This window comes from Lampetra fluviatilis, chromosome 8, assembly GCF_964198595.1.
Source record: "Lampetra fluviatilis chromosome 8, kcLamFluv1.1, whole genome shotgun sequence".
NCBI lineage: Eukaryota > Metazoa > Chordata > Hyperoartia > Petromyzontiformes > Petromyzontidae > Lampetra > Lampetra fluviatilis.
Genome location: NC_136282.1, coordinates 7,196,059 through 7,216,855, shown reverse-complemented (window position 1 = coordinate 7,216,855; position 20,797 = coordinate 7,196,059). Strand labels below are relative to the sequence as shown.

Below are 20,797 nucleotides of genomic sequence, written 5' to 3'. Positions count from 1 at the left end.
ACCCACAGCGAATTATAATCTTCGCCATTTCCCCCACCAGAATACCACCACTACTATAATCGCCTCTACCCCCCAGTGAATGCACAATCTGGTGATTGCGCAATCTGAATGCCACATGGTTACACCATGTGGTATTATAACATGACCAGCTTTTGACCTTCCTTCCCACACCCCTCTCCGATTTAATGCTGGATCTGTGTGTCATGAGCTTCCAGCGCAGTGATACCCCATGTAAGGAAATCTTTAAATTGAAACCAGTTAAGCAAATTATAGTTCTCGATGACAAGCGAATCGTTGTTTGAGGCAAGTCTTAATCGTCTTGATGTTCTGCACGTGGGATGGCACCCGAATGCACCAATGAAACCCACGCACGCGAGAGTGTAACATTCAAACCTATGGATAAGTCAGTGGCCTACTTGCTGTACTACCATGTGCTGGCCACATAATTTCTCTGCACGTTAACACTGCCGCGATCCAACAATGCTTGCCGATCAAGTGGAGTTTGTCTCTAATCCAACATTCAAACCTGGAAATGCGCGCATCACCACGCGGCATTGCCTTGCTCAATGTGGCGTTACCCTGGGGAATGTGCAAGCACGGATGGTAAGTGGGCCCCACACCTATGTGGCCTTGAAATAACCTTGTGCTCTTTCTCTACAGGGACACGGCTAACACGATCAAAGAAAAATTTGCAAAGAAGCTTTACGAGTCACTCTTGATGTGAGTTCACGGTCCATCAGCCACTGAGGAATCCTCCGTTAAATGATAGCCCCCTCCCCCAAGGCGCCATCGTCTCCCGTGATCCAGCGATGCTACAATCCACACAGCACCTGAACACAAGCTGCTTTCAACACTCTATCTCTTTGGCGGGTTCTCCTTGGTTAGTTCTATACTCTGGCCGTCATTGACCAATATTCTTGGCCAATCGTCAATATTCTTGGCCAATCATCCCTTCAAGCAAAGGGTTCTGCCCAAGCGCACTTACTTTTCTGAACAGTTTGAGTAAACTTCATGAAAGATTTTAATAGTTTATTTTGAGTTGTGCATTTTGAAGTAATTTCATGATATTGCAGCATAGCATCCAATTATTTGGCTATGAATAAAACATGCAATTCCAAAAATAAATCTACCTCCTAAGTGAATTTTAGATATTAATGCAAATTTTCTATAAAACATAGTGTGGGGAGTTTCAAAACTCTATGGTGCAGCCCCTTTAAGAATTGCAAACTTTAAAATATGCAAATGCGACCAGAATTGAGAGTTCACAACATTAATCAAAACAAGTCGAGCAGAGTTTTATACATTTCTCATTGCAGCAGTTTTACTGTGTGTGCAGGAGTGAGATTCCAGACATCAGTCACTGTCTGGATGGGGAGGATGTTACACATCTGAAGAGAGCAATATTTTCTGCACAGGTATTGTACTGGTCCAGATCTATTCATATATCAATAAATACATGTCTAATCAGTCAGTCTGTCGGTTACATCGCTTGAGTCATAAAGTGTTCAGCAAGAGCTCGCTCTTGACTGGCAGGAACTGGACCTATTGGATTAAATATGATCTGTGTACACCGTCTGACAGTCACAAGAACCCTTCCCCAAAAAAATGCAACGGCATTTTAGTCTCATGGAGTGGTGTCACCTGGTGGACGACTCGAAGTAGCACACGTTGTGTAATGACACTATGCATTGTACCGTATATGCATGGTGAAGTATGATCATATCATTTCCATGACCGACACTGCGAGGGGAAGGCCTTACATGTTTACAACTGTCGTCTTGGCTGGTTAAAATGGCTCGTTTTTTTCAATCCACTGTTGGATGATGGTCTCCCCCACGCTGTTTTGGGTCATGATGATATTTTGACCACACTTCATCTGAGTAGACATGTGTAGGGGTGTTAGAGAGAGAGCCCGTTATGCATGGCAGCCTATGGTAAACAAACACAGTAGGCGGGGCTACATGTGTGCACGAGCAGGTGCCCTCTGCGACGTCCGCGCCAGACACCCTGGGGGGTCGATTCGGTCATTATGATCCCCCGGGGCCCCACCCCTCAGGGAGGGGTTGGGTATAAAAGGGGAATGTATCGAAGGGCTCGGGAGTGTTGTGTTAGCTAAGAAGAGGAGACGGAAGACGTCCTAGATAGAGCCCTGGTCTCCCCCTGGCACGCCGTCCTTATCAGGACCGCGCAGGCTCGAGCCAGTGGCGTGGTACCAGAGCCAGAGCCAGTGCTGGTCTGGACTCTGGGTACCGGGCCCGACTGACCAGTGTCGGGCCAAGATAGCCTCCCCTAGCCCATTAGAGGAGGACTCAGAGGCAGGCTAGGGTTAGCCTAGAGGTGTGTCCTCAGATAGACGGGTGAGGGGGCCGATACCCCCTCAGTGTGTATGTCACAACGTGTGGTGTTAAATAAACAAGTGTGCCTCCAACTCCGGTGTGAACGAGTCATAAGCGTTACTACATCTGGCGTCAGAAGTGAAACAAAGTACGAACATGGATACACGCCGGACGACTCGAGTCGGAGTACCAGGGGCGGAGGACACCGCTGCAGTTGGAGAGCCCGAGACGGCTGAAGATGCCATCGAGCAGCCGGGGCTGGGTGCATCCACGCCACAGCAGCTGGAGGAAGGGGAGCCGTCGACGGAGGGGCTGAGACAGGCGCACGCGAAGCTGGCCGAGCTGCTGTACGCCGCAGCCGCCATGCTCGATAACATCACGCGGCTGGGGGCTGCGGGACCGCCACGAGGCGACAGCAGCCAACGACCACAGCGCCTTCCCGCCATTTCAACGGAGCAACATTTTAAATCTCCCGCCATCGCCGCAGCTGCTGTTGAGGGCGTGGCCGCTCTAAGCATCGCGTCCAACGGCGGGAGTACAGTACCTGCCGCGTCACCACGGGTGCGACCGGCGATGCCATCGCTGCTTCGGGCCGACGCTGAGTCGAGTGAGGGAGACGAGGGAGCGCGATCGTCCTCTGCAGCCGCTGCCTTACATCAGCGACTGCCGCCGCTCAAAGAATTTGTGGGCGAGGAGGGCGACTGGGGCGGCTTCCAGCGGCGCTTCCTCGCTCACCAGGAGATGGCACAGTGGACAGACGCCGAGGCTCTCCGAGCACTGCCAGCACTCCTCGACAGCGACGCCCTCGCCACACTAACATCGGCAGCGAAGGAGAGGCGTTCCACGCTGCGGAAGGCGATGCAAGTGCTGTCCGCTGTGTATGGGCCACCATCGGACTGTCGTCAACTCTTTTACGATCGCCAGCGGGGGGCGAAGGAGTCGCCCCTGGCGTACCGTACAAGCCTCCTGGCGCTGGCGAAGGAAGCCTTTCCACGAATGGACGACGAAGGGATCGACGCCATGGTGACAGAGAAGATACTTTTGCTGGCGGACGACTTAGACATCGTCATTGTCGCACAGGACGATGCAGAAATGTGCTCCCTCCAAGCGGCCCGTCTCCTCCACGCAAACCTGTCCTCTCAACGACGGAAGGCCAGCAAGGCGGCGAGCGGGCGCGCCGTCGCTGCGGCCACCCTCCCGGCGGAAGAGGTTTGCGCCATCAACCATCGACGGCAGCACGGAGCGGGAGCGCGGGAGGACCGGGCCGGTTCGAGCCATCTACAACGTCCATCGTCGCCACCAGCGCTTCCACGCTGCTACAACTGCGGCATCCGGGGCCACGTCGCCTCGGGGTGCCGCTCTCCTCGGCAGCGCGGGACGACGCCTCAACGGGACGCTGGCCCTCGTCACAAGCTCCACCATCATAATCCGGCGAGTCGCGGCACCCCTCACGTTTGGCCCACGCACACGCCCGTCGCACACTCAAACACCGCAGCGAAGGGGGGGCCAATATCGCGTACCATGGCACCAACACGCACCGCTCTGGGTACTCACATTGAACCCAGCCAGTGGTCCGTGTTGGCCCATCGGGTTGTAGCCGCGTCGTCGGGGTCGTCGGCCGTTGTGGGTCACATCGATGGGGTGGAGGTGCGCATCCTGGTCGATACAGGAGCATCGGCGACCATTATTTCGGAGTTGATTTATAACATTCTCCCTGTCCAGAGCCGTCCTTTGATGCCTGTTAATGTGCCATTCTTTGCTGCTAACGGGGGTTCACTTGGCATTATCGGACAGATTCGAGCCCAAATTTGTGTCGGGGATATTAAATTATCTGGGCCGATTTTTGTTTCCTCCTCGCTGGCGGTTCCGTGCCTGCTGGGGACGGATTTCCTGGCCAAAATGCCGATTAGGATATTAATCGACCAGGGATGCATTGAGCTCCCATCGGGCCGACGCATGGCGTTTCTGCCATCCCCCGCTACGAGCCGGACGGCGTTCGCGACGGTGCCGGCGTTCGTAGATAGAACGGTGCGCGTTCCTCCGGGGGCGCAAATGTTAATTCCTTTGAAACTTCGGCGGCCCTTCGCTAAGGGCATTGGGGCTCAAGGGGTTCTGCTGGGACCGTCTAGGGCCGGGGTCAGTGGACCTAATTTACTCCCGGCCCAGACCATAGTGAGAGGGGAAGGAGAACCCTTCATCGCGGTCCTCAATGTGGGCTCGCAGACGGTGGTGGTCCCACAGGGGACCGTGCTTGCTCACGCAACGCCGGTGCCCTGTGAGGAACCCGTCGCGAGTCATGTCGGCGCTGTCCCTGCACCGCGACCACATTCGGACAGCGATGAAGGGTGGCTCGAGGCGCTTTGCGCGGGATCGACGGACCTGTCAAATTTAGAGCGCCAACGTCTTAAGACACTACTGAGGGAATTTTCCGACGTTTTCAGTCGGGATAAATACGATTTGGGCTGCACTCATCTGCTGCGTCACCATATTGATACGGGTGACAGCGCGCCAATACGCCAGAATCCTTTTCGGTTGAGTCCCGCCGAAAAGGACCATGTCAAATCGGCTGTTGATGACATGCTAGCCGCCGACATCATTTCTCCCTCCAACAGCCCTTGGGGAGCGCCGATCGTCCTGGTTAAGAAGCAGGACGGTTCGTTGCGGTTTTGCGTTGACTTTCGGCGCCTTAATAAAATTACGGTTGCCGACGCATACCCGCTCCCACGGATGGACGAATCGCTTGACGCCTTGGCGGGAGCGCGATTCTTCTCCACATTGGACTTACTTTCGGGATTCTGGCAGCTTCCTCTGGACGATGATTCAAAGCCTAAAACTGCTTTCCGTACTCCGCACGGCCTGTTTCAATTCAACCGGTTGCCGATGGGCTTACACTCAGCGCCGGCAACTTTCCAGCGGTTGATGGAATTGGTTTTGGCTGGATTGCAATGGGAGTCGTGCCTGATTTATTTGGATGACGTCATTGTCTTTGGCAAAACTTTTGAGGAACATCTCCAGAGGTTGCGGGCAGTTTTCCTAAAGATGCGGGCTGCTAATTTGAAATTTAAGCCCCAAAAATGCCATTTGTTACGCGAGTCGGTGCGTTATTTGGGGCACATCGTGGGGCGCTCAGGTATTTCTACTGATCCCGCCAAAACGCAGTGTGTTAGCTCCTGGCCGACTCCCACCTCAGTGGGAGAGGTTAGGAGTTTCATTGGGTTTGCGTCGTATTATAGACGCTTCGTCGCTAATTTTGCGACTATCGCCAAACCCCTACATGCTTTAACATCTAAAGGGGTTCGGTTCTGCTGGGGTCAGGAGGAGGAAGCTGCTTTTTGCTCCCTTCGGGATGCTTTGGTAAACGCTCCCCCCCTGATTTACCCTGATTTTTCAAAACCGTTCTTGCTCGACACCGATGCGAGCAACACGGGTATTGGGGGCGTGCTCTCCCAGGTGGTTGACGGCGTGGAAAGTGTGGTTGCGTACGGCAGTCGGGTGTTGTCTCCAGCGGAGCAACGATATTGTGTCACCCGTAGGGAACTGTTGGCAATTGTCCATTTCGTCCAACAGTATCGCCCATATCTGTACGGTCGGCATTTCACCGTCCGCACAGATCATGCGGCACTGCAGTACGCCCTGAGGGTTCAACAGCCATCGGGACAATTGTCCCGATGGTTGGAGGTCCTCCAGGATTACGATTTCCAAACCACATACCGTAAGGGCGTTCGCCACACCAACGCGGACGCTCTGTCACGCTTGCCAACCGCCTCCGAGTGTGCATGCCTCCTGGGGTCTGGACGTTGCAGGCCTCCAGGGGACACATCGGTACCTGTCTTGGCGGCCGCCAACGACGACGATGCAGTGGTTCCTAATTCGATCGAACAACAGGGCAAAGATTCCCTGTTGGGGTTGCCCGTCATTGAATGGGGGCGCCTCCAGATGGAGGATGTCTCCCTCCTCGGGTGGCGACGTCGCGTTGGCGGTGCGGGGGGGGGGGAAAGAGGTGGTTCCGACGCATGGGAAATGTGCCAAGGTCTGCTGATGCATTGGGACGGGAAGTCACGTCGACATCGGCTGGTGGTCCCTACTGGGTTGCGGGGTAGGGTGGTATGGGCCGCTCATGAGCGCCTCCTACACCTGGGGACCCAAAAGACTCTCGCCTTGTTGCAACTTGATTTTTATTGGCCTGGCATGACGAGGGATGTTGGGGATTTGTTGGGATCATGCCCTCAATGTGCACAACGCAAACCGCCGGCACGGGAGTCTAACCCGCCTTTGCAATCGATCAAGGTGTCCAGGATAAACGAGCTGGTCGCTCTGGACATTTTGGGACCATTCCCCGCCACCCCCAGGGGGAATAGATATTTGTTGACTGGTGTCGAGTATTTTACACGCTGGCCTATGGCCTGGCCTCTGGCCAACCAGTCGGCAGCAGCCATCGTGGAGGCCTTTGTTCAGGGTTATGTCCTGGACAAGGGTGCTCCGGAGAGGTTGCTGACCGACCAGGGCAGGAATTTTTCCGGTAAATTACTCCGACAAGTCTGCGATCTCCTGGGCACAAAGAAAATTCGGACCTCCCCATATCACCCACAAACTGACGGGATGGTCGAACGTTTGCATCGCACCATCTCGTCCATGTTATCACAACAAGTTTCGGACTCGCAAACGGATTGGGACCTACAAATTCAGGGGGTCTTGGCGGCGTACCGGATGGCACCCCATGCAGCTACGGGGTTTTCTCCCTTTTACCTCATGTACGGCCGAGAACCAGACCCGCCTGTTCGTGCCCAGTTGCGGATCCCCGTGCCGCAGGGAAAAACTAATCTGGCTGACCATGTTAAATTTAATCTGGACAAATTGACCGAGGCACGGGATGCTGCAATGCAAAACTCTGACCTCCGTCAGAAGGCGAATGAGCGCCTCAGATTGAGTCGAGCGCACATACTGCAGTGGAAGCCGGGGGACAAGGCATGGTTGCACTGCCCCCAGGTGCCACTGGCGACCTCCTCTAAACTGGTGCGGCCGTGGCGGGGCCCTGTGGAAGTGGTGGAGGTGTTACGTCCGCAGTGCGTGCGCATAAAGTGGGGGAAGCGGAGATGGTTCGTGCACCCCTCTAGGTTAAAACCCTTCGCGGCGGTACACAATCCCACTTCACATGCGCGTGGCCAAACGTGTGGGGGGTCGGCCGACTCGCTGGGTCCGTCTCCGTCGCTCTCACCAAATGCCTTGCCGGCTGTGCCACCTTCAGGAGCATCAGGAGTGACGGGCTCACGCCCGATCACCCCGCCTGCGGATGCCAAGGGTCACGCGGAGTCGGATGAATGCTCACCCCAAGACGGACATTCGCCACCTGATGGTCCGCCACGCGGGGTTACCCCGTGTGAGGGGCCCGCTGCAAGGACGCGCGCTAAAATGCGCAAACTGTTGTGAGGCCGGCAAAATGTGTACATAGCTGTTGTGTTTATTGGGTGTTGTGTGGGTGGTGTGTTCCTCGCTCCTCGGATGTACATATGTTGGGTTCACCGTGTGTTGTGTGTGCGGGGTGGGTTCCCTGCTGATTGTATATAGGCTGTTTTTTTTACGGAATTCGTATTTATTCGGGGGGGTGCGACGGGTTGTTTCTCACCTTGCTGTTGCGTTCTTGTTCTGGTTCCTGTTATTGTTCAAAAATAGTGAGGCACACGCGCGGTCAGGGGGTGAAGGCACCTTTATTGTCAAATTTTTGTATGTTGGCAGCCGGGACGGCTGCATGCTATGCGGGGGGGAGTGATGTAGGGGTGTTAGAGAGAGAGCCCGTTATGCATGGCAGCCTATGGTAAACAAACACAGTAGGCGGGGCTACATGTGTGCACGAGCAGGTGCCCTCTGCGACGTCCGCGCCAGACACCCTGGGGGGTCGATTCGGTCATTATGATCCCCCGGGGCCCCACCCCTCAGGGAGGGGTTGGGTATAAAAGGGGAATGTATCGAAGGGCTCGGGAGTGTTGTGTTAGCTAAGAAGAGGAGACGGAAGACGTCCTAGATAGAGCCCTGGTCTCCCCCTGGCACGCCGTCCTTATCAGGACCGCGCAGGCTCGAGCCAGTGGCGTGGTACCAGAGCCAGAGCCAGTGCTGGTCTGGACTCTGGGTACCGGGCCCGACTGACCAGTGTCGGGCCAAGATAGCCTCCCCTAGCCCATTAGAGGAGGACTCAGAGGCAGGCTAGGGTTAGCCTAGAGGTGTGTCCTCAGATAGACGGGTGAGGGGGCCGATACCCCCTCAGTGTGTATGTCACAACGTGTGGTGTTAAATAAACAAGTGTGCCTCCAACTCCGGTGTGAACGAGTCATAAGCGTTACTACACATGGAAGGTTGGGTCAACGTTGCACGTTAACTGGAATGTTTGTCAGTGTGGATTTCGTGAAATGGGAAGCATCTAAGTAGGAGCAAAGTACATTACAATCATGGATTTGTGTACTGTTGTCTTATGGGGTGGGGGACATGGCCTAGCGGAGGCACGTTCCTGCTTGTTGCAGAAGCTCGCGGTTCGAATCCGGCAGGCAGCCCCGGTTACTACTACAAATTGATTAACCATAAAATACAAGTCTGCTTGACAGCACATTTTAAAGATTGCGTTATTCCATTTCATAATAGTAGGCCGTTGTGTTCCAGTATCATGGCCCAAATTTTTTTTTATTTAAAATATTACTTGCAAACTAAGCAATTGGGATAACACGTAGACAAATGTGCTCCCTACTATGAAACTACTACAGAGACTCCCTTCGAAACATAGTTTTTCCATGATAGCCTTGCACTATATATATTTAAAAAAGTACGAATACCAAATTAGTTTTAATATAGCTTATATGTACGGTGCTGTCTGATATTTGGATCCTTGTATTGAATGCACATTACACATTTTAATTATTGTTACGTAGCTACATTAATGCATACATCGCACTAAATTTAGTCTAAGCTTTCCACATTGTGAGCTGGCCATGCCTGCTGCTTTACACTAAAACCTGACGATTGTTGGCAGTGTAACCTTGGGGGTCTAGCTGTGCCCTGGATGCCTTTCCACTGCATCGCGGTGCTGTCCCCGTGGCTCCCACAGAGACACCTGCTGCCACCCGTGTGCACTCACAACATGCAGGACGACAACAGCGACCCCATCCTCAACACGGTGCGCCGCATCGGCCTCTTCAACAACCGCAGCGACCGCGTCAAGGTGACGAGCGCCCGTCTCGGTTTTCCGCGTGACCCCCTCCCTCGCCTTCTCCATCGCCTCTTATTCTCCACTGCTGCCCAGCATCCTTTTTCCTTTTCACGGCCCTTTATTTAATCCGCTGCTGAACGACGGCCTCCCCACGTTGCATAATAATACAAATGAGAGCAAGCATTTAGCAAGAGGGTGTATTTTATCCACGATGCATATTAGCATTAAAAGTACTCATTATATTTCGATTTAAAGCTTTCTTGACTGCAGGGATTCATCTTCTTGGTTCTTTCGGTAAAGTCACGTAGAATGGAAATAATAAAATAATAAAAATAGAACATAATTAAATAATTCTCAAGACGTTTCGGCCACAACGCAAGCAGCCGTCCTCAGGTGGATTCAGACTCTGTCTTCTCGACAGACCTGTTCTCCACCTGAGGACGGCTGCTTGCGTTGTGGCCGAAACGTCGTGAGAATGATTTTATTATGTTTTATTTTTATTATTTTATTTTTTCCATTCTACGTGACTTTACCGAAAGCACCAAGAAGAGTACTCATTATAATTTATAGCATATTTATCAATCAAATGTTGCATGAAGGCCTCCCCCACATCAATAATGGATGGTTCCCTTACTCTACTTGACCATGGTGGTTAGAGTAGTTTTGGTGAAGTATCCCAGAGCTGGTTCAGATATCATTCGCCACTGATGTTGGCCATAGCCAGGAGTCGAACTCGGTCACCGGATTACTAGCAGAGCGCTAACCATGGACCTGCAACTCCACTCTCAAATTGCTTTAACCAAGCCCACTTGACCTTTGAACCATTTTATTACCATCACTCATGCTTGCTACTGATGCACCCTCTCTGCTAGGAATAAAATGACTCCTTGTCACAATTGGAGGTCACCGTTTGTTTTGTAAAAAAAATATTATTGTTTGCACCGTGGTTCATGTATTATAGTAGCGGCAGGATTTCTGTGACCCAATCACAATTTGACAATTATGGCCAATCTTCTTGTGGATATTGCAAAAGTCTTCACCTCGGCTATTCCTGCTGGCGTTCTAGGTTTGTACAAGTGATACTTTAGGTGCTTGTCAATTTCTACAAGAAGAATTGGTTTAATGATGAAGACCTTTTAGGTAAAGTGGTACATTTGTGCCATTATAGGGCAACAGTATTTTAAAAGGAAATGGCCACACATGACGACACAACATTCTCCTGAAAGTCACGAATCGTCTCAAGAAAAATCATGGTTCCTGAACAAAGGTCCATGGTAACAATATTTCAACTGTCGCTGGATGTATGACATTAACTCACTGGTCTAGTATACAGGATGTTGTAGGTTCGACTTCGATCCTGATGATGCCTGTTGTATATGGAGTTCGCATGTTCTCCCCGTGGTCGTGTGGATTTTTCTCCCAGGCCCTTCGAGTTTTCCCTTCACATTTAGAATCGGCATGCATTTAGAGTAATTGGCTGCTGCTATGAATTTCAACACGATAAGCCACTTCGTTGAGCCATCAATTGTGGCCAGGTCTCTTCTGAAAAGAGCTGTATGGCTCAGTGGGCCTTACCTGGTAAGATACAAATGGTTGGTAATAATTCGTCTCTTTCGCAGTGTACGTAGTCAACCGTGCTAATTGGAGGCGCTTAATTTGTGCCTCTGGAATTGCACCCAAACAGGTCGTCTTCCACCCGGAATTCCTCTCCTCCGCCTCTCCACTGCTTCCCATGGACTATGACGAGTTCGTCAGGGGCTGCCACCTTGGGGTCTTCCCCTCTTACTACGAGCCCTGGGGATACACGCCTGGTGAGACGTGTGGCAATCCTCGCTTTCCAATGTGTTTTCCGGTTGTGTTTACTCCATGTTGTTGTGAACTACATTTGGTTGCTGAAGATGCTCCCAGCATGTCAAGCGAAATCGTGGACATTGATCCTGACAACGTGCGGTTCAACCCAAAAACACATCTGAGAGTTGTACAGCAACAACCGTGAATCCCTATGCGACACGGGGGGGAGGGGCACAATCGGCTGTGTGGTTGCATATAGGGTTATTAGCAGTCTTCATTTAGTCAAAGTATTAGTCTAAACTAAACTCTTAACTTTTTATTTTACCAGGTAAGGCCCACTGAGCTATATCGCTCTTTTTCAGAAGTGACCTGGCCACAAATGATGGCACAATGAAGTGGCTTATCGTGTGGAAATCTATAACAGCCAAATACTCAATGCACGTTTCTAAATATGGAGGGGATAAAAACTGGAGGACCCAGAGAAAAATCCACACGACCACAGAGATCATACTAACTAGATTTATACAACAGGTGCCAGGGTCGGGATAGTACTCACAACTTTCTGCATACCAGGCGAGGTATTTAACATCTCGCTACCGTGGTGCTTAATCTCATCGACACCATCCCGTGGAAGTTTTGTCAAAGAAGCTAACATCAAAACGCCTTACAACTGTGAACTTGCATTGACCATATTATTTTAGATCACCATATAATTTCAAAATTCTAACAGTCTATGTGGCTCCTTGCTAACCACGATACCATCAGTGTTCAGAAGGCAGTGTGTGTGTGCGTGCGTTTGCCATTATAACCGGTGTCGAGGTGGATGTCTCTTCTCTCTCACGTCAGCCGAGTGCACAGTGATGGGTATCCCCAGTGTGACCACCAACTTGTCTGGGTTCGGCTCCTTTATGGCGGAACACATCGCCGATCCCACATCCTACGGTATGGCGCCAACAACGCTTGCACCCACATCTCCGAATCTTTGAACTCTTGTAATCTCTGAACGCCTATCACCTCTGACGTAATTTTTTTCTTTTGCTGTTTTGCTCGTTGAACTGAATTATATTGTCACGGGAATGGTGGCGCGATGCTTAGCCTAATGCATTAAGAACCTCGCTTACCTGCGTTTGATTCTTGACCACGGGTGACGCAAGTGGCGAGTGATATCCGACACCGGTCGTGCGGCACCTCCTTCAGCAGCCTGCACTTACCAATGGAGTGAAGTCGGGTCAAAAAGCCCTCCGTGACAGTACAAGCTAAGCCACCTTTGTATCTCCTCGGCTACAGCGCCCCTCCCCGCAGAAGACCCGGCTTTAATAGTACTCGGCGTCGTTTAGCTCCCGTTTGCTCGTAAAATGGTGGTGCCGTTTGCGAGCTGTGCCACGTGCTCTAGCTGTCCAAGTGCTGTTGTACGCTACACTACCCCAACTACCATCTCGTCCACTGCTGCCGCCGTGACTGCTGCGTCAGGCATTTACATCGTGGACCGGCGCTTCAAGTCACCCGAGGAGTCGTGCGAGCAGCTCACGCGCTTCCTGTTCAGCTTCTGCCGGCAGTCGCGGCGCGAGCGCGTGGTGCAGCGCAATCGCACCGAGCGGCTGTCGGACCTGCTCGACTGGAGGTATCTGAACAAGGTAAAACCGGCCGTTGATTTATGAACTCCTTGTCATGTTCGAGCACGGCAGATGAAACGGTGGGGAACATTTCTTAAACCCTCTCGCGTCTGTCCAGCTGGCGATTTATAAATGAGCGCGCGCCACTCTCAATCGAGCAGATCGTGTGTGGTGGGGGAAAAGTGTGGGTCCCCCTCGCTTACTTTTTCAAGATGTCTCTGGCCATCTTGGAAAAGCACGCCAAAATACGTTCTAGGGGCTCCTGAGAGACCCCTCAAGCAGAGGAACTTCCACCAGTAGTGGTGTCTTAAGACTGCGCTTCAGGAGCGCCCTGCATTGAATTGAAAACCCCATGGATGTCAGAAAGTAAGAATGCACATCTGCACAGAGATAGCCTTTTCGAAAACTGCCTTTTTATACTGCTTCCTAATAAGCAGTACTGCCCCTTGGAACGAATTCCAACTAAGTTTGAAAACACAAATGCATTGGCTTTGTCTGTCTGTTACACGGGAGCATATGAGGTCTCTCGTGAAGGTTATCCAACGTGGTCACAATTTAAAGTTGCATCGTGTATAAAGCCGTTCTGCTTTTAGGCACTTACCCTTGAGAAAAGCAACCAGATTTGTGGAAGGGTGGTCAAAACCTTGGAGACAAAAAACGGCACTTAAACGGTTTTTGCTCTAGCAGATGGGGGCTGCAGAGGCACATGTGCGCCTCCCCTCCCAGCGATGTCAATGTCTGTGGCGACGTCTATCCGTGCGGCTTGAAACGCGACATCGTTATTCATAATTAGTCAAATAATTCTGAGGCCTGCGGAAAATGTTACCGATCCATGCATGTGCATGATTTTTCTTGTGTTTATAACTAGCTAACGGTGAAAAAGAGTCGGCTTAATAAAGTTTAAACAATGATAATATACTATACAACCATTTTTCATTCCACTGCCGGGTGAAAGCCTTCCCAGGCTGTCGGTCATGGCGGGGTTGTTTGGTCATGCTTCTTTACCTGGAAATATTAATAGTTTTTTAGTTTTTACTTAACGTTGGTTGGTGCAGATTTAAGGAGGTGTTTTGGGGGGGGGGGTTATGACTTGCCATTGTATACTCTGGGCCGATAATATAATCAAAGGTCACTGGGTTCATAGCGCAGTACACTAACCACAGTGCCACCACATTTGTATGAAAAACAAGTATTGAATAACTATTCCTGTCTGTCTTTGTTTTTAGTTTTATGCACAGGCCAGACACATGGCACTGGCCAAGAAGTTTCCGGAAAGTTTCACTTATGATGCGGAGGAAACTGAACTGGTGAGGACATCGAGTTTGGGTCCCTTGCATTAAAGCTCTGTAAATCTGTGAAATTCTCAAACGCATGAAGGCCCATTTAAAGACACTGCTAAGGGATACATTTTTACCATATGCTGCCATTATCAGCCATGGTCAATCTACTGCTGGATGAAGGCCTTCCCAAAGATGCCCACTATCTCTAATGTTCTTGCGGTGTCATATACCACGTGCACGAGATGATTTATCGTTCCATCTTCTCGATGTGCGTCCTCTTGTAAGAATGTCAACCCTTGACTGCCACTTTATTATTGTTCTTTACCATTGTCCGACATCCATTTTAGCGATGTGTCTTGAGCAAAACTACAATTTCAATGATGTTGCTAACCTGCATATGTTCTAATATCCATTTGTTCATTTGTCTTTCCAAGCAATTCCATTGATGCCAAACATATATCTCCAATCCTGCCATATTAATAAAATGATGTAGAATTCATCCTAATATTTAACCCTTTGTACAATTTACCTGACATTATTTGATTATCTTTTAAGAGACTTGGTAAATAAAGATATGCAAGCAATACACTCAGTCTGCAATTTAGTCGTACAATCTAATTGGACCAGGTGCAATACAAACCAATGATTGTGTGCATTTGGAAGGCAATTCTAGTTTAGCTGTGTTCCTGTTATACAGTGGCAGCATTATGCATAATGAAACTAAGCAAAAGCCTCGGGTCCCAAGCAATTTAGATAATTATATTCATCCTGGAGAAATCTGAGATGTCCAGTAGGGACGGGCCAGACAGTTACAACAACAAACACTACAAAAACACAATACGAGTGCAAAGTGGCAACCATTAAGACACTCAAATGCCAATCCTCAGCATTTACTACCACGACGCACAATCAAATCCTAATAAACATAAGTTAATTAACCTAAATATCCAACTTCTCCCATTTCTGTCTTGTCTGGACCTCTCCTTATCTAGCTTTATCTACAGTCTTTTTATCTCACCAAATCGATATCTTCTGTCATCTCATTAGGATAGTATCAATTGAAAGGGCTCAACTCATTTCTGTTTGGGGCACCCAATGGGTTTGCACCACTGCTGTTGTACGTACCTGTGACCGTAGCGTGTGGTAGCCATGACAGCAGTTGTCAGCTTGGCCTCTTGTCGTGGTGTACTGCCTGTAGGAGGAGGCTGGATTCCGCTATCCTCGCCCGGCCTCCGTGCCGACCTCCCCGTCGGCCTCTCTGCGATCGAACTCCTTCCTGAGCGAGAGTGAGAATGGCGGCGGTGAAGATGATGAGGAGCGCTACGACGAGGAACAGGAGGCGGAGATCGACCGCATCAACATTCGGCCGCCCCAAATGCTGCTGGAGAGACCCCCCCGCGAACGGCGCAAGGCTCGTAAAACCGGCGTGCGGCCCAAGGCGAATGCAGCAGCGGCACGGCAGGAGAGCTGACGTTCTGGCTTGTTCCAATGACCTGGGCAAGATTGGCAATTTGTTGGCATTGTTGACGTCTCGTGCTCGTTGTTGGCAACTCCTAGACCTTTCATGCCAGGTGTGGTTCGGCTTTAAAATGTAATTTTACGGATCATCGCTCGCGGTGTGAATGGTTCGTTGATGCCATCGTTTTGTTGGGGAGTCTGGCATGTGATGGCTTTTGCGTTAGCCACCCCCGCTGTGTGTGATATGCGAATCTGAAAACGTAGTCACCCCGATGGAAAGACTGATTTATTTGTAACTTCTGTTTTGATTCTGTCGACATTTACATTAAAAGCCTATATGTTGGTAAATGAGATGTCCTACAGCGTATTTTTTGTAGTGAAAATTCTATTTTCTGGTCCACTTTGTGATGATTTATATGGAGCTGTGTGGAGGAGGCATGTGGCCAATGGCATCAATGTTCACAATGCTAAACGATCAACCTACCTCAATCCTGAGGACTACCCCGAATCGTACAGATTTGTCAGCCATCCACTTTTGCACTTTGCATGAGTTACATATGGATAAACAGGCAGTCATGTGAAGCACCACCTGCTCATTTGGAAAACCCAAGTGGCTCAATATCCCATTCACAGGATTATAGGATGCTCCGGAAATTAATATGAAGAGACACTACGAACGTATGCTAGGTGTCAACAAAGTTATACAAATCTGGTCATACATACCCCGACTGAAATTATAAGAAGCACCCCATAACGCTTCTAAAAGAGGGGGGGAGAAGGTGCGTCTTTTCAATCCGTAGCATATGGTTGCTTCATGGTCTTTGTCAGAGCTCCGAGGTTTACACTTTAGTAATCTAATCCACAAATCTCACAGAATTGCAGTTACAAGTTAAGTTGCAGTGTTTTAGAATTGGAAGTTAATATATCCTAACATGTGCTAAAAATGTTCACGGTAAAAAGAGCAAAAAAGTGTTTTTATGCGAACAAGGCAGGCTGGGGAACATATCGTAAAACAAATGCATATGTTTCTATCTTTGCCAAGACATTTCACTTTTGCATGGTTTTGCACTTGGATGAAATAAAACAAATCCCATATTTTTGTTTTGCTGGTGTACTCTTACATTTAAACAGTTGTGTGTGTGTGTATATATATTCAAGATACAACCGCATTACAAAACTACAAAATGTAAGCTTCATGATCTTGTATACAAGATCTTGGTAGCAAATCGAGGAAGCAGTGGAGAAGCGGTGTACAACAGCCCCTGTGGGTCCATAGAACACGGAACTCGTCCACTGGCCACGGCCCCTTTGTCACAGATGTGAGGATCTGGATGCAAACGGATCCACGACTGATGGAACTAAACTTGGAACAGATTTGTTGGGAGTTCCTCCTAATGCAAGGCCCCACTCTCCAGGGTTGATCTGTCCTCTGCTGTAGGAGGCTACACAGACGCGTGCGCTTTCAGACCAAAATATGTTTAAGTTTATCATCATGGTTTGTTCAATCGAGTCCTATGGGGCCGTCCATAAATGACGTCACGCATTTAGGGGGGGGTGGTCAGACATTTGTGACGATGTGTGACGAGGGGGGGGGGTGAGAAATGTGACGTCACATCAAAATGCGCAACTTTAAATAAATATAGACAACACGTTCTACTTAATTAAATATACTTTTAATAAATGTTTTCTCCTACAATATCAGAGTGCAGCGCCACATTAAATACGCACTACAATGACAATAGTTTAAAACGATTTGAAGCATGTTTTATTTTTTTTGGGGGGAGGGGCGGGGGGCAGAGCTTTGTGACGTCATATTTGAGGAGGGGGGGTCTGACTTTTTGTGACGCCGTGTGACGAAGAGGGGGGGGGGGTAAAAAATCGTCCAAAAGCGCGTGACGTCATTTATGGCCGGCCCCTATAGGGCAACTAGAGGCGCGCAGGTCCATCTGGTGGTGGGACTGATTATGTGGACCTAGGTTCCGATGAACGCTGCGGTACGCATCACGATGACTACTGCTGTCAATCAATGTCTCCTGGCAACTTGGCTCCTGCAGCTGGAGGAACATAACAACCGCTCACTAACATTAACTTCATGATTTAAGATTTTCCCACGTTTCTTCTTGGCTTCTCTACGCTCACGTTGACCGTGGGGAGGCGCTCGTGTTTCTGGATGCGCAGTTTTTGTCGCTTGGGTTGGAGCCGCTCTGTCAAGATCACGGGAGCGCTGCTCACTTTGCCAGAAAATGATACCCACTTTATCGACCACGGAAAGATGATACAGTATGTCAATTCGGATGATCGGTTTTGTCTGCGACTTGGATTTGAACTCGTTCAGGGTGTTTGCTGTTACGTTTCCTTTGTGTTGCGGTATAGATCTTGCAAGTAAGATAAGTGTTTTTGGAAGGACGTATCGATTGTATCCGTCCTATTAGCTTTACAAGTGCCTTTTTATTCGCGTAAATGGAAATTACTCTAATTAAAAGTTAGATTGAAAGCGAGTTGCAGGTGACTTATTGCAGATGCCAGCAAGGCTGGCTTGTGAAGGGGAGGTGTTTGAGCAATAGACCTCTCTGCAATTAATTCGTGTGAAATGTATATTTGCGAAGTTTGATTTCGTGTTAGAATTTTTGTTTTTTGTTATACGTAATTTTCACTGTGTATATATTTTTTTAGGGGCAGTGCTGGACAGGTGTGATATCTAAACCGCCCCTGCCCTACAAGTAATCTGCAAATTCTGGTGAAGTATGGTATATCAATCCCCATGCTGGACATTGAGGCATTCATTCAACAGTGAATTTACAAAGACAGTATTGTACGTGAAATAATTCATACTCTTTGGTTTTTCGGTAAAGTTACGTAGGTATAAAATAAATTAAATCACGACGTTTCGGGCGTAACACAAGCGTCCGTCATCAGGTGGGACAACCACAGCCAGAATTCACTTTTTTTTTCAGGCAAAGTTGAAAATGAATCGGAGGCAGTGGGAAACGGGGCTAATGAAGCCCTGTGACTACAGAACCGGCAAGGCAGTCAACATCCTAAAGGAGTTCTAAACCGTGATGGAAACAATCCCTTTCTCAAGTGAAGGAACGATTTTAGCTCACAGCCATATGCAATTATTTGAATGTGTGAAAATATTTTGACGAATTGCTCCCCTTTTTGGAAATTGTTACACCTCATCATCACGAGACTCCTCATGCCATCAGCATGCCTTGGGATTGTTTGATGCCACAGTCAATCACCGCACATGAACTGTTCTGATCACGCCATCTCCGCAGTGGTACTTTATTGCGTGTTGTCTCATTTCCCTTTGGCTGCTATTTCATCAGTCACCTACCGCCCATCATCACTTTTCGTAGTCTCTTTCCCAAAACCCACTTTTCTTTAAAAAAAGAAATGGTTCGGATTTGCGTTTGTAATAACACTTTACTATTGTCGTGACATCCCGAGATGTCACTACAATAGTGCCGGCCATAGAGAGGCACGGCGTGCGATGTAGCGACATCGCGGAGACCACAATAATGTGGGTGTAATACCGGCCCTGGAAGGGCCCGGTGAGCGCTGATTAATAGCGCTGGATGGCACCACACTTGGCGTGCAGTGCAGGCCCCTACAGGATAGGGTGTGGGAGTGCCGGCCATAGAAACGGGGTTATTGAGGGCCATGGCACTCTGGTTGACCCGAGAGGACACGTGGCCGGTTAAGTCTACACAGGGGCCCCAAGTGGGGGCTAGGGGTGGTCACGTGGTCGGGGTTCAGATCCTGCTCGAGGATTCTGGAAGGTGGTCGTAGCTAAGGGCTGAACCAGCCACGCCGCAGAGGATATAAGCCGGGTCCCCCAGAGGGACCGGCGTTGTTGTTCATCTTGAAGAAGCTTTCGTCTACGTCCTGCCAAGTATCTAACACGTGGACCTGGACCCGAACTGTGGTCCGGTCCGTTGTAGCTCGTTACGGTGTAGTTAGCCTGGTGGTCACCACTCACCACCATAGGTTGTTATTCTGTTAAGGGGCAGTTACCCCGTGTGTTGGTGCTAAATAAATGTGTTGCCTCCAAGAGTACGTCTGCGACTCAGTTGAACTCACTACATCATGACAATTTTTTAATCGATTAAAATGAAATGCTTCCTTGCCAGGCTTTCCATGGCTGACTGCCGACTTCCACCAGGCCAAGTGAGACTTCAACAAGACCCAGGGTGTGATGCTCCCACTCACTGGGATGGCAACGCGTCCGGCACGCATTGTTTCATAAACGCATCTGCCAGTCACACACCCCACCAGACCTGGGCTCAATTATAGAAGCGAACCTTAATACCTTCGATTACTTCATTAATTTTATTTCACGTGATTTACAGTATTTTTATGTAAACATTGCGTTGTAGGCATGCAACGATTTACTGACATCACATCGCGGGCCGTACACAAGAGTCGTGAAATATATAGATATGGTTGGTGGTTGCTGCTGCTGCTGCCGCACATCGTTTCCTTCGACGTCCGAGCGATTTTTTCCTTCGAGGGGAGTCGGGTTGAGTGTTTGTTGCCTCCGCTACGTTGCGCGTGCGTGGAACCAACCCGCACATCAGCTCTGAGCCGTTGCTTCGAATGGATGGGGTGGATGGGTTTTGTCACCCACGTGTTCTCACTCTCGACGAAGTTCATGATGTCTGATCACCTCCACTTCTCCCCCGTGATCTCCACGTCTCTTTATTGACCCCTCCGCCCCGCTGTCTATCTGAGGTTGGAGATATCGTGTTTTACTGAAATGCCACGCAGCGGAAAACACGGCTTCAAGGTGTGACATCACATGGCTTCGCAGCAGAACATGGCACTTGACATTGCACCACACCATGTACAATGTACCATGTTAAGGAATATGTACCACAACGTGTGCGTTGTGCAGCACCACGGACATTGCACCTCGCCACTGATATTATAACTCGGCATAGTGATTGTAACTTCTCCATGAGTGTGATGTGCCAGGTCAGATACCAACACTGGATCTGAAACGTACCAATTTCTATCTGAAATTTGCCCAATCACCATTCCCCCCTCCCCTCTTCCACAGATGGGGGCTTTCCACAGTGGCAGTACCATTTTTACTGGGTACAATACTTGCTGCTCACTGATCAT

General features: G+C 49.7%; 1 protein-coding gene across 1 annotated transcript in view; it reads left to right on the top strand.

Annotated features, from left to right (window-relative positions):
• The window catches only part of LOC144933721 (glycogen [starch] synthase, muscle-like), a 44,408-nt gene extending 27,652 nt beyond the window's left edge, over positions 1-16,756 (top strand). Inside the window, exons 10-17 of the mRNA XM_078858787.1 lie at positions 661-720; positions 1,337-1,415; positions 9,427-9,540; positions 11,213-11,339; positions 12,166-12,261; positions 12,790-12,953; positions 14,159-14,239; positions 15,411-16,756. Of these exons, the coding sequence (XP_078714913.1) occupies positions 661-720; positions 1,337-1,415; positions 9,427-9,540; positions 11,213-11,339; positions 12,166-12,261; positions 12,790-12,953; positions 14,159-14,239; positions 15,411-15,683 (994 nt within the window). The 3' untranslated portion in view covers positions 15,684-16,756. The remainder of the gene's footprint in view (positions 1-660; positions 721-1,336; positions 1,416-9,426; positions 9,541-11,212; positions 11,340-12,165; positions 12,262-12,789; positions 12,954-14,158; positions 14,240-15,410) is intronic.
• The last annotated feature ends 4,041 nt before the right edge of the window (positions 16,757-20,797 follow it).